The sequence below is a fragment of the Mus pahari genome, chromosome 2 (assembly GCF_900095145.1).
Source record: "Mus pahari chromosome 2, PAHARI_EIJ_v1.1, whole genome shotgun sequence".
In the NCBI taxonomy this organism is placed as follows: Eukaryota; Metazoa; Chordata; class Mammalia; order Rodentia; family Muridae; genus Mus; species Mus pahari.
In genome coordinates this window covers 57,301,086-57,315,076 of record NC_034591.1, presented here as the reverse complement: position 1 = coordinate 57,315,076, position 13,991 = coordinate 57,301,086, and the positions used below count along the sequence as shown (strand labels likewise).

The 13,991-nt window shown below is 39.6% G+C and overlaps 1 protein-coding gene across 2 annotated transcripts in view; it reads right to left on the bottom strand.

Annotated features, from left to right (window-relative positions):
* The window catches only part of Trim24 (tripartite motif containing 24), a 109,074-nt gene that overhangs the window by 21,701 nt on the left and 73,382 nt on the right, over nucleotides 1-13,991 (bottom strand). Inside the window, exons 8-9 of one of the 2 annotated variants that reach the window (XM_021191753.2) lie at nucleotides 4,124-4,241; nucleotides 1,742-2,010 (exon numbers count right to left, since the gene is read on the bottom strand). In XM_021191753.2, coding sequence (XP_021047412.1) covers nucleotides 1,742-2,010; nucleotides 4,124-4,241 — 387 coding nt within the window. The remainder of the gene's footprint in view (nucleotides 1-1,741; nucleotides 2,011-4,123; nucleotides 4,242-13,991) is intronic. The other variant, XM_021191754.2, reaches the window with a different exon arrangement.

Below are 13,991 nucleotides of genomic sequence, written 5' to 3'. Positions count from 1 at the left end.
AAGGAAGAAAGAAAGGAAGAAAGGAAGAAAGGAAGAAAGGAAGAAAGGAAGAAAGGAAGAAAGGAAGAAAGGAAGAAAGGAAGAAAGAAAGGAAGAAAGGAAGAAAGGAAGAAAGGAAGAAAGGAAGAAAGAAAGAAAGAAAGAAAGAAAGAAAGAAAGAAAGAAAGAAAGAAAGAAAGAGTGGAAATGGGTGTTTAGCAGAACAGATTTAAGTAGTGGGAGAGAGGACTGGTGCTCATAGAAGGCTAAAAATAAAACACAAGGGAAGTTGTGAAAAGTACTTTTAGGTTAGAAAATTAAGTTGTACAGTTGAGATTTTATATAAATGACAAAGCAGGCTGTAGGCTTGCATGTATTTGTCTGCCACTGCAGACATGGATAAGTACAGTCTTCACAAGTTCTAAGTTACCACTTCATTATAGAAAGGCAATTAAGGTGATGGGTTCAATCCTTAATGGTAGAACATGTGCTTTCCCAACGTGCAGGGGTCTGGACTGTGTCCCAGCATTACAAATGGGCAAATAACAACAAAAGCATGCTATATGTCTGTAACTCTCAATTAGTGTTGAAGAATTCTTTAAAAGCTATTTCATGTTTTATTAAATTGCTATTAAAATGGCTATATATCCTAGTGTTGGTAGAATCCTGTAAAAGTCTATTCTCCTAACTGATGGTTTATGTTTATAAGTTAGTCATCTCTGTACTAGCCCCGTTTCCTTTCTGCTTTTGTTGCTAAGACAGTTGGAGCTAAGTTTTGTTCTTAAGTGTAATGAGACTTCTTAGCATAGTTTTGTCCCATGTACATGACTTTTATGAAACTCCAGCTCATTTGTGTCATTTACAAAATCATTACTAACCCTTCTGTCCAAACAGGGAGAAGATAAAATTAACTGAGTTGTAAGTTCTTCAAAAGAGACTGAGGCAACTCTATACCAAGTCTTATTCATCTAGTCTGTCCTATCTAACCTGAACAGAACTGGTTAACTAAAAGTACACAGGGCAACAAGCAGACTGGAGGGACTGGAGAGATGATTCAGTGACTAAGGCACCTGCTGGGACCAGTCTCAGTAAGTAAGTGGATGGCAACAAGGGAAGACACTGATGTCTGCCTCTGGCCTGCACATGTGATGTGTGCATGCTCACCTGTACAAATGAGGACATGCACACAGACACTTGGTCACCATACAATGCAAGCACATGTCAAAATAAATAAATAAATAATAAATAAATCAAAGGACTGCAAAATAACAGACCACCACACATGTAATAATAAGAATAGGGATAGTATATGGATTTGCTCAGGAAAAATTAAAAGGCTGAAAAGACAGGATTCTAATGACTGCCTGACTTTCTCTAGTGAATACTGTCCTAGTTTCTAGAATAAAGTGTAGTTTTCTAAATACTGCCTCCAAATTGAATCTCATAGTATTGCTCAACCTGAGGTACCTATAGGACTTAGTGAGACACACACTTAACATCTACCAGAGGCATAAGTCACTTGGGAATAGAACATTTATTCCTTGCCAGAACTGATGACAATGCATAGAGGTTGAAAGTAGATACAGCAAAAAAATCATTAAATCAGTTTGGAGGTGAGCTCAAAACTATGTGTTAGATCAAGGATCCTTTAGTGCAGTCAATTTTAATATGTAGATGGTGGCAGTGTGTGGGTTACTGTTAGCTGCTCAACACAATTACTCTATAGTTATCTAAGTTAGGATAGGCCTGCTTCCAAATTTACCTGATGAGAGATGGAAGGCTGCTGGATGGGCCCCTGCATTCTAGGGTTTGGTAAACCCACAGGTGCTGGCCTCCGTTGCACCTGTTGCCTCTGAGCCATTACCTGTTGCTGCATATGCTGGAGTCGTAACTGAGCTAGGCTGATCTGTGTTGGGAACTTGGATAACTGGTTGGAAGGTAAACCACCTGGTGGCTGTGAACTCTGTTCCACGACAGGATTCTGCTTAGGCATTTGTGGCTGGCTCTCTTTATCCTCGATTACTAAAGAACCTAATTAAAGAAAAGAGAACAAGATAAAAATGTTTGGTAATTGGTGAAATACCACATATTATATAGCTACTGAGCTGAACTTTAATTGCCAAAGAATTTTGGACACAGGATCCTATAAACTATTAAAAATGGAGGAGTCCCAATGAGGTTTTTATTTATATTCTATAAAAACTTACCTTATAAAGATTTCTAAGAATACTAATTCATTTATAAATAATAAGACTTTCAAGAACAGCTCTCTTCCAGCTCGTGCTTTGTATTTCTATGTAATTTTTTTTTTTCTTTAAGTAGGGTGGATCAAAGTGTTTGATTCCAGTTCTGGCTATATATTTTGATAAGCAAATGGCCACCTTTATGTCTCAAGTTGGCCTGCAGGGGTGGTTGGGGGGGGGAGATCACCTAGTCTCTCATGGTTCTTTTTTGTTCTTCCTTTGTATGGATGACATTCGTCTAAGCCTTTGTTTTCCTTTCCCATAGTAAGCTGTGAGAAAGCACTGGCTCCTTCTCCAGCTGTTTCCTTTCTCTCACACAATGTAGTCTTGAGGGTGAAGAGCAGTCATATTTGATGATTTTAAAAGAAATCCGGGCACCCAAGATGCCATCAAAGGAAAAACTGGCTGTTGGGAAATGTCTAGGGAACGTTTGAGCATTTGTTTCCCATCACTTCCCTGTGAGAAACTTGAAGAGCAAAAAGAATACTTTCATACATTTAGTAGCACAACGAGAAAGCTGAGTGCTCCTTTAGACGGCACTGCTTACAAAGATGATGTTCTTCTAATGTTGCCAAGATGCTATTCTCTGACTCATTGAGCCCTGATGACAGAGTACTTCTCTGTATGTTATCCTTCAACTACTTACAGACACTCCCCCTCTTCCTACACCCCATTCTGTACATTCACACAATTTAAAATCTGACCAGGATAAGAAAAAGACCTAAAACCCCAAATAAATTGATGGGAGGAAAAAAGAAAAATCTTCTATAAGTAAGATAAAGCAGTTGAGCCACAGGGGCAATAGTTTTAAAAACTGTTGTCAGCCTTGTGACATGGTGACAGTGTTGGCACCTACGAAGCAACTGCTTGCAAAGTAAGAAGTTCATTATAAAAGGCAAGATGGGGAAAAGAAAGTCACATAATAACATGATTTTATGTTGGGCAGGTTGACTACATAGTCAAGGTAGGCTGCCCTGAACCACAGGAGACCTTTCTTGTCTTACCCCACTCTATCCCCAATGTACAAAGCCTAACTTGGCGCTAGAGAAATAGCTGAGTGGTTAAGAGCATTGCAGTTCTGTTGGAAGACCTAAGTTCTGTTTCTAGTACCCTTGTTAGGCAGATCACAACCACCCTGTAACTCCAGCTCCAGGGATCAAATGCCCTCTTCTGGACTCCGCAGGCACCAGTACACGGATGCACACACAAACACATAGGCACAAGGCTCTTCACTAGCTGCATGGGAAGTGGTATGGAAAACATTCTAAATACCAAAAACCAAACTGACTTGGCAATGTGGGTAAATGGTAAAGTATATATGCAGCTATGATCCACAGCAACACACACACACACACACACACACACATACACACACACACACCCCGAGCATCAAAGCCCACATATCACATACAGTCAAGAGGAAATGCATTCTGATACAGACAGAGGTAACAATACAAATAGGATTCGTGGGGTTGGAAAAGACTGCTTAGCAGCTGCTCTTCCTTCCACAGCACTCACACGGCAGCTCACAACCCTCTGTAATTCCAACAGGATCTGGTGCCCTATTCTTGACTCTGTGGGCACTGAACATACATGGTGCACAAACATACATTCAGGCAAAATTCCCATACACACTAAAAAACAAAAATGCAAGCACAAACAGGATTCTATGGGAAGAAGAACTCCTAAATCCCTAACTTAGGTACCCTGTAAGCAAATGTATTTTCATATCATCTCAAAACAAGTATTATACATTCATGCATTTGTGTTGCCATATGCATATATTAATGATACACTGTAAAAAGTGTGACTATAAAACAAGATAATGAATAGCAATGTTATGTTCAGTAACATGTCATGACCAAAACAGTCATGTAGGGAATATGTATACAATGGCCTACCCAAGTTGATAATATTTTGAGCCCAGAAACTAGGATCACAGTGAAACTGGATGGTGTTGTTGGTGACAGGAGAAGCATCACACCTTGCACGAAGAAGGTGCCGTAACCTGTACGTAATCTAGAAGGAAGCAGAGAGAAAAACATTAGTATATTTCTAATGCAAATAATGTGTGATAGATTCAGTGAATTCCTAACATAGTTTCTGGTATATGTGCAAAGAATCTTACTCGGGTTACAAAATTGGTCATACAAGCAATACAAACTAGAACTCCTGAGGCAGAAGCAGGAGGAACTCTTGAGTTGAGCACAGTCCGGTTCTACACAGTTCCAAGACAGCAGGACTATATAGAGACCATGTCTGTTTATTTAAACAGACAAGTAAACAAAAAAACAAAGATGATGGCCACCCAAAATTTCCTGTTCAAATGTAACAATTTTGTGTTATGACTCAGATGTACTATCGCTTATTGAACTATAAAGTATCATAAAATTAAAACTGTCAGAACATGGTCTAAAAACAGAGTCCTGTCAGTATTTTGAATGCTTGTGAGAAAACTCCAAGAAAACAAGACAAGACAGTGTTCTTGGAAGGTGTGTTCATGCCCCCCCCAGGAGTAGCAGATAGGAGGGAGTTTCTATCAGCTGTCGTTATTCACATGCCTACATGGAAAACCATGTTTTTGTCCTATGTGGCTTGTCCTTGAGCATCTTATTTCTGTGATTCTTGTCTTGTCCTGTAGTGTACAGACCGTCTGATGCTCTGGATGACGCTCTCTATTGCATGAGACTTTAATCCACCCCAGTTTTAGGCCTCAATCTACCAGTCTCACTCGGCCAACTAGAGCAGCAAACAAAACCAATGTCTACAATCAACAACACTTTACAAAATATCAGCTCAGTTCCATGCATTTACTGTGCTTTTCCCTCCCCCTGCTTTTTTCCTGTTGTCATTGAGATTTACTACTTTTATTTTATGAGTATGGATATTTTGCCTACATGTATCTGTGAAGCACTTTCACGCCTGGTGCCCGCAGAGGATGGTACTGGATTTACTGGGACTAGAGTGAGCAGCTGGGAGTTGCCACATCAATACTGAAATTTGAATCCAGCTCTTCTGTAATAACCGCCAGTGCTCTAACTGCTGAACCATCTCCCTGCCCCTTATTACCTTAATCTTTTAAAGTACTCAGAATCTAGACTTAGGGAAGGAAGGAAGGCATTGTAGAGAACACATGTGAATCTTTGGTCATGAACTGGCTGGTTCTCACTACTTCTCGTTATGGGTCCTTACAAACAGCCATGTTAAAATCCCAAGCTATCTCACGCTACAGAATTTTTTTTCTATGCTATAGCCTCCAATACCTATTCTTCCTTCTTCAACATTGCTGTCCCAATCCTTGACAATTTCAATACCCAACTAGATGCTGGGGCTTTGAGCTCACTCTGGTGTGGAAATATCAACAGCACAAGTGCAGTTCCTAGCAACTTTGCTCTTAGAATTTTTCCTGTTCTTCCATTTCATTTTATTCTCCCCCGACCAATACTCAAATGCAAGCCAGTCACTACAAGCATTACCTTAAACACCCTCCCAATTCTCTTTCATCTACACAATTACAAATACTCTTTCTTCCCAGTGACCTTCCCTCCACACAAAGCAAAGCAACTCATCTGAGTCTTTCTGTCTAAACTTAATGGAACTAATAAAGCAACTGCCCTCACCTCAAATGTCTGACCAGCTGTTAACGGGTAGGGCTGTTTATCACATGACATCCCGCTGGTTTGTTTGCTTTCATAGTCCCTTCCTCTAACAGACAACTTCAAGGGAGTTGAATTTGCTGGTGCTGCTTTAGAGAATTCCCAACTGTGAATTCTCTGAGATAGGTGATGACTTTACATACACACACCCATACCACTACCTCCAGCACCACCAGCACTACTACTACTATTCTTCTAATGTGTTTAGAGGGGTGACAATGGTCCTCCCAAGAGATCCCCACAAACAACATAAGCTACTGCCCTTGCTGAAGCCATCACACAATTTGAACATAGGAGTATAGGTTGAACTAACTTGGTAATCTCCTTCCTGAGTACTTCACAAACTGCCAAGGGCAAAAAGCAAACAATCGCTAGCTATTCAAAGGTAAAGCCAGTGAGCTACTGCAGACCTGTCAAGCTATCCAAAGGTGCAACTGCAGCACTTAAGTCAGTTGTCTAGCTGGACTTAAGGCTTGCTCAACAGGAGGGAATTCACAGCTGGGACTGTAAGCCTGGCCAACTACCTCTGAATATGCCTGCTGTTAGGTAGCTTCTTCTACACATGACAGAGAAGCATCACCAGGAAGACATAGTTGCTTACATAAAATTTGCACAATGACAATAGCAGCTGACATGCCAAAATGTCATGGATAGAAGAAATTTCACAAAGTCCCACCTCTAGAGTTACAGATAAGCAATGGTTGCCAAGAAATAGAGTATTAGTTTTCATCAAGGCTAAGCTCTCTCATAGATTACCCAATTCAAAATGGTCAGCCCTAAAGATATCTACATATGAGCAACACTAAATGGACTTAGCAGGTGAGGTTTTTATTTGGTATGTGTATAAAAACAACAATAAAGGAAATAGTCAAGAATTTGTCCCATGAGTTGAGGCATGGTAAGAATTGGAAGAGTGGAAATAAAGGAAAAACAGAACCCATATTTGAAAATCTTTTAATTACTAAAAATAGGAATAGAGAGGGTCTAGAGAATGGCTCAGCAGGTAACAGTTCTCGCTACTCTTGCAGAGACCCAGGTTCAGTTCCCAGCATCAATATGGCTCACACACATCCATAGCTATAGTTCCAGGGGATCTGAACCTTCTTCTGATCTTGGGTAGCAAGCATACGTGTGATGCACACATAAAAGTAGGCAAAACACTATATACATAAAATAAGCTTAAATAATAATAGTAACAATAACAACAACAATAATAAATATAATACATATAAAGAGGGGGATGAAGGAATGGCTTAGCAGTAAGTGCACTTGGTGCTTTTGCTGAGTTTGGATCACATCTAGTGGCTCACAACTACCTACAACTCTGGTTCTAGAAGCTCTGATACCTCCCTTCTGGTTTTTGCAGGCGCGCGCACGCGCGCGCGCACACACACACACACACACACATGCAAGAAGATAAAAAAAGAGAATATTCAAAAGAAAAAAGAAAATGCAGGGAAAAGGCAGGCAATAATTTAAGTTCAAGAGCAAAAGGATTTTATTACAAAAGAGGAAAAAAGAGAGAATACAATAAATATATCCAAGCCAATAAGCAGATACCAAGCATCTCTCCAAGAGCTGTTTCCAGTGGAGGACTCCAGGCAGGAGCAGGCACTACCTAGGCTAAGCTCTCCTCCAGTGCTATCTTGGAAAGAGATGGTAAGGCCCAGCTCATTTGCCCCTTCTTTCCTTGTGATGCTCATTAGATCGACAGCAGGACTGGTTTGGGAACAAAGTTATTTGAATGATTCTCAGATGACCCACTCACCAGTACAACGCATTGTGGAATACGCAGCAAAGTTAGTTTATTCCAGACAGTTTAGTTTGACATGTTCCCAGGGCTAGCCTGATGCTGAGCACAGATATAAATTTGGTTACTGGGTGCCCATTATGAAACTCATTTATAGGGCAGGGCAATATAGTTACTCCATGGGGAGGCACACCAGGTCCTGAGCAATCCACTGTCCATACTAACTATGGTTTCTCAAGGCCTATCCTATGCAGTCACTCACTGTCCTCAGTCTCCTGAACCTTTCACCTGGCTGAAAGAAAAAAGGGCATTCCATCGCCCTCCCTGTCTCTCACAGAATCTTATAAGTATCAGTGGACTTGGGGGCTGGGATGGGATGTGGGAGTTTTCTGACAGGGGAGTCTGACAATATTTGTAGTAAGATCCAGAGAAAAAGAAAAATAAAGCAATTTGCTTCCCAAAACAATAAGCTTAGGCGTGGTCTTCTTAGGATGGCTCCCAATTATAGCAGCACAATTATACAGTGGGAAACAGTACTTCTGTAGCACCAGCCTGCTAGGCAAGCCCCAGACAAGCTGAATTCAGGCTGTTTTTATGTTGTACATGTATTTCTGTGCTAACGGTCAGAGTGAGCCTCTTTCTTCCTTTCCTAGTTTGCTCACCCTCTGCCTGTCGCCTCATCACCATGCATGGCTCTAAGCAGCTTTCTTCTGCAACATTCTAGTGTGACACATTTGGCCTCTCCTGTTTCTGTGAAGAACTGACCTTCCTTCTGATCACATCACTCCCTCCATCATCCAGCTGGCTACAGACCCTCCTCCTGAGCACTCCCTCCATGATCGAGGTGACTGCAGACCCTCTTCCTGAGCACTCCCTCCATCATCCTCCTGACTGCGGCTTTTCTCTACCCCTGATTCTGAGCCACTTGCGCTCTTGTGATCACCCTCAACAACCAGAAGTTTTAGTACTTCCCATTTTGTGCTACTAAAATGCAGCTCTTCAAGGGCAAAATCTATTTTTCAACTGTCCCTCAACATTCAGAATGTTGTCCGGCAGGTGAAAATATTAAATAAGTAACTGCTGAATAAGTAAAATGTCTGCATATTATTACAATACTTTACACAATTATAATAAATCAACTAAAATTTATGAATGTACTTTGGAGTTCATGTACTGTGCTAAGTTAATAGCACATAATACGATGAACCTTCTGAAACTTCCCTGTGTTTTCCTTTTTTACTTATTCTTACTCTAACAATTCTGATTATAAATCATATATGAAATGTTAACTTATACTGCCAATGTCCTCATAACTTTTACCATTTTCTGAAGCACAATAAATTACATTTTATTTGTCGAATAATAAAATTGGAGGCTAAAGATATAGCTCTATTGGCAGACAGCTTGCCTAGTATGCAGGAAACTGTGGGTTAAATCCCCAGAACCAAATAAACTGGGTATGGTAGTACGCACCTAATCCCTGCATTCGGGAGGTGGAGTAGGAAGATTAGAAATTCAGACTACATAGTAAAGAAAGTCAGCCTTGGCCACAAACAAACACAGCAGTGAAAAAAGTATAATGTAAGTATTTTTCAATATCTATTTTTACAGAATAAACTGGGCAACTACCATGAATTATCTTATGTATTTTTTCTTTCCCCTTACATGTTTTCGTAGGAAGACAGATTGTAATTTCAGCAGTTTGCAACAATATATGTCCTCTTAGCATCCTGTTCTGCTAGCAGATTTACTCCTTTACCCCTGCAACTATGGACTACATACAGGTGAGTTCGTGTAGGAGGTACACTTGGTGCTTCTCACATCACACACAACGCTCTCCAGGTTCATCCTACACATCTGACAATTTGCTATAGTTTCTATGAAAATATCATTGAAACATGTTAACATTTATTCCCACTATGACTCATTAAGTGCTGTATGTGGGGTTTAATGGAATCAGTGTGAGTAGGCCCATGAAGAAGCCCAGCCTGAGGAGTCATGCATGCTCCTGTTGTTAAGTGATACCTTTTCCTACCTTGAACCATGCAGTTTTGCCTTCAACATGAAGGCCTTTACCATATGTAAGCCCCTGAACTTTACACACCTCACGGCAGTCTCAAGAACAATAGGCTGAATAGCCTTTTGGGTTTTGTTTTTTGTTTTTTACAATGAATAGAACTGGTTGTAAACATTGGATAACTCCATCTGCTTTGGACACTTACCCCAAAGTCAGGTTACTAGGGTGTTATGATAGTTCTACTTTTACCTTTTTCGAAGAACGTTTATACTGTTTTTATTCACAACTATACTAATTTACAGTCACCAGCAGTAGAAAAGGGTTCTCTTTGCATCACATCTCCAATCTTTAAAATGGCAAAAGTCTGCTACAAGACTAAAAAGAACCCCTCCATTCCTTTCACCCAGAATCCTCAACTGTTAATTTGCTCCAGCACCCTCTCAATCTCTCCCATACACTTTATTCTGAGAGCAAGATATGGACACAAAGTGCTATACCCACTGCAGTGTAACTGAAGTAAAGCAGAGATTTAAAATAATTAGCAAATTCTAAAAAAGCAAGTGCCTGATTTAGCTCCCAGCCAGTGCAAACACTTGGCCTGGTTCTTTGGCATGTCTGAGTATGTCTAGTTTCTGATGCAGAAGACACTCTGTACACTCTGCATGCCTTCCTAAGTATTTTGAAACCAGGATGGACAGCATTCATCAAATATATACAAATGTATACTTTAACTACACAGATACAGATGTCTACCCAAATACAGAAAACTCTGTTTGTACTTAATGATTCTCTCCAATGAACTTAACTTGGAACATGCTCTGGCCTTGTTTCTGTCTTTCTAATTATGTTCATGGAAGGCGGAATAACATTACCACCTTTAATATATTTGTATGAAATCCATGTTTATCCAACAAATAACCCAAATCCAAGACAGTATCCTGTCTCATAATATCTGATAATTCATTAAAGTTTGAACACTCAGTTCCTGGCTATAGTGCTATTTTGAAGTGTGGATTGAGGCTGGCAGAAGAAAGTGTTACCTAGCCCTAGCTCTCCTGGGTTGCTGCCACTGTGGGCTGAGATCTAGCTGAAACAGTAAACCAAAATAAAACTGCAATGTCTAAACTTTCCGATACCATGTCACAGTTCTGACTATTGGCTTATACTTCTGGGTGGCCCCCAATCCTTGTCACATTGTGTCCTTATTTATAATACTAATATCACCATGCCAGGCAGATGCAGACATCAAGTTCTGCCCTTAACATCTTAGTATTTGAGTGCCTCTTTTATATAGAACTAGTGCTTTTCCTCTTTCATTGTATTGATTCATTAAAAATGTAAGAGTAAGTTTTTTCAAAAAGTCTAAGCCAGAATTGGTGATATGTGCCTATGATCCCAGCAGGACTGTAGCCCAAGCCAAAAGAACCAACCACAGTGGTAGCAAGGGGGGAGGGGGGTGAGGTGGGGTGGGTGGTGGGGGTGGGTGGTGGTGGAAAGAAAGATGAACAAACGTGAATCGGGAGAGAAAGGCTTTCTGCGATCAAGCATCAGAAAGAGCTCCATGTTCTGAGTACTGAGGGTCAGGGATAGGAAGCTGGTAGTAGAGCCAGGAACAGACATTCTGGGTTAATAAAAAGGTCCTTGATTGCTGAAATAGGAGGAAAGCAGGAACCTCATTCACCTCTTGTGTACTTGCTCCTTTGGACTTTTCATTACCAGTAAAGAAATGACCAGTGCTTTATTTTCTTAAGTCTCTATTAATGTAATTTTCCTGCGTTCCTTTTAAATAATCCACAGATTTAAGGTTCAACAGATAACAGAGAAATTCTAAGCAACTAATGTTTAAATATTTCAAAATACAATAAGATTTGAGTACTGAATGGACTTTCCCACTTCATAGGACTCAGCCAGTTTCTTTCTCTTTGTCTGATTATGAAAAAGAGGAATTAGCTAAATCAGAAGACATAAAATAAAGAAAGGCTAACTCACACAAAATACTTCTACATGGTCAAAAAATAATTCAATGAAGAGGAACAATTTCCTCTCAATTGGGAAGTTTGCAACACACACACACACACACACACACACACACACACACACACACACACACACAAATGGGGGTGGGGAGGAAGCCAAGCATGCAAGAGAATGAACAATAAACATTTTCACAAAGATGAAAATATCCAATAGAGGCAGGTGGATTTCTGAGTTCAAGGCCAGCCTGGTCCACAAAGTAAGTTCCAGGACAGCGAGGGCTATACAGAGAAACCCTGTCTTGAAAACAAACAAACAAAAATCCAACAGGGCTGAAGAGATGGCTCAGCTGTTATCAACATGCTCTTTCAGAAGATCATTTAGCACACATGCTGTGTGTCTCACATAGCCTATAACCCTAGTTCCATAGGATCTGATGCCATGACACCTGCACACGTGTGCATATACCTACACAGATACTTTTAAAAAAAATCTTTAAAACTGTCTAGTAGGACTAAATGAACAGGTGTTCAACAACATAAACCAATAAGTTAAATGCAAATTAAAACCACAAGGAGTCAGTACATCATGCTTGTAACTACACTGCTGCTAGTTAAACAATGATCACAGTAAATGCTGTGAGAGTCAGGGATTGGTGAGAATGTAAACTGGTATAGCTATTATGGAAAACAGTGGGGAGGTTCGTCAAACAATTCAAAGTACTACTATATGCCCTAGAAGCCCTTTAATTGGATATATTCCCAAAGAACTGAAATGCATGGCAGAAATGTCTGGACTTCCATGTCTATTGTGATTTTCATGAAGGTAAAGTATCAGGAGTCATCAAGGAGAAGCTAAAACTTAGGAGGTGATCTCCTTGAGATGGTTCTGCCATGGACTGCAGTGGAAACTGCCAATCTTTAAGTGTCATGAGTTAATTGCTTCTGGGGCAGCAAGCAGGCACCTACAACTTAGGGCACATTTCAAGAGTTTGTAAAACCATTAACCAAAGGTCATAAAAAGGGAACTAACGATTTATTATAGGTGCAGGGACAGAAGAAAACATACTGACTGGGTTTCTCTATATGAAACTTCACTAATACCTTAAGCACAAAAATTAAGTTTTTTAATTCTCTATGAACCGGTAGAGCTAGTGGAGAGATGATGAATGCTTAGCCAGATAATTACTCTTAATGGATATACATGTAAACATTCTCTGTTGACTTGAATTTATGTGTAAACTTGTGGTGACCCTTTTACCATGCAATCATGTATTCTGAAAGATGTATTAAGTGCTGAGGACAAAGAGAAAGAACTTTTTAAGCAGAACTCAAGAAGAACCATTTAGAGAGAAAAACTTTTTAGAAAAGAACTTTCTTAGAAAACTTTTAGAGAGAACTTAGAAGTAAAGGCATTGAGAGTAATAGCATTGGGAGAAAAGGCATTGAATGTAAGGGCATTATTGTGACATCAGAGCAGGAGGAAAGAGCAAGATTAGGAAAAAGCAGAGAAAACTTTTTAGAGTAAACATTTTGGAGAAGAACTTTTGTAGAAACTTTTTGTAGAACTGAAGAACTAAGAAATAATGGCTAAAATCACTTTTCAAAGTGTCCCTTTCTTCTTTGGACTTCAACTAATAGGCAGGGAGTTGGAGCTGCACAGTTCCTGCAGAGACAGAACAAAGGCTACTTTACTTAATCCTCCAAGGTTTTACTACGAGGTGCTAATGTCAGAGACTGCAGTTTTCTGGCCTCAAGGAAGGCAGGCAGGTCAGCTACAGTAGTAGCTGTCAAAGTGACTTAGACTTAAGTATATAGGTAAATGCTTTATTATTAAACAACAACCTTAAATATCTTGCCCCTGCCGGTGCTCTTCCCTCAACCTACCTCTTACCTTCGAGAAAAGCAAGAAAGAAAGTAGTACTGGTTATGACTCCCAGCAGTAAAGACAGAAAAAGAAGTGCACAGACTGATGGATGCATATACAGATTTACAGATCTTCACATATCTACTGATGGATAAATAGCGATAAGATAGAGATATGTCCATATCTAATCTATATAGATATAAAGTGATATATATCTATAACTATATATACACACACACATATATATAGTATGTATATATATATAGTATGTGTATATATATATACATATATATATGTATATATATATACACACACACACACATACCTTAATATATCATCAATCTCATATACAATGGAATGTTTAGTATTTAGCCAAAAAAAAAAAAAAAAAAAAAAAAAAAAAAAAAAAAAAAAAAACAACCCCCCTCTCCCGAAAAAAAAATCCTTGACATTTGTGACAAGAATAAAACTCTAGGCTATGTTATGCTTAGTGACATCACTGTAAC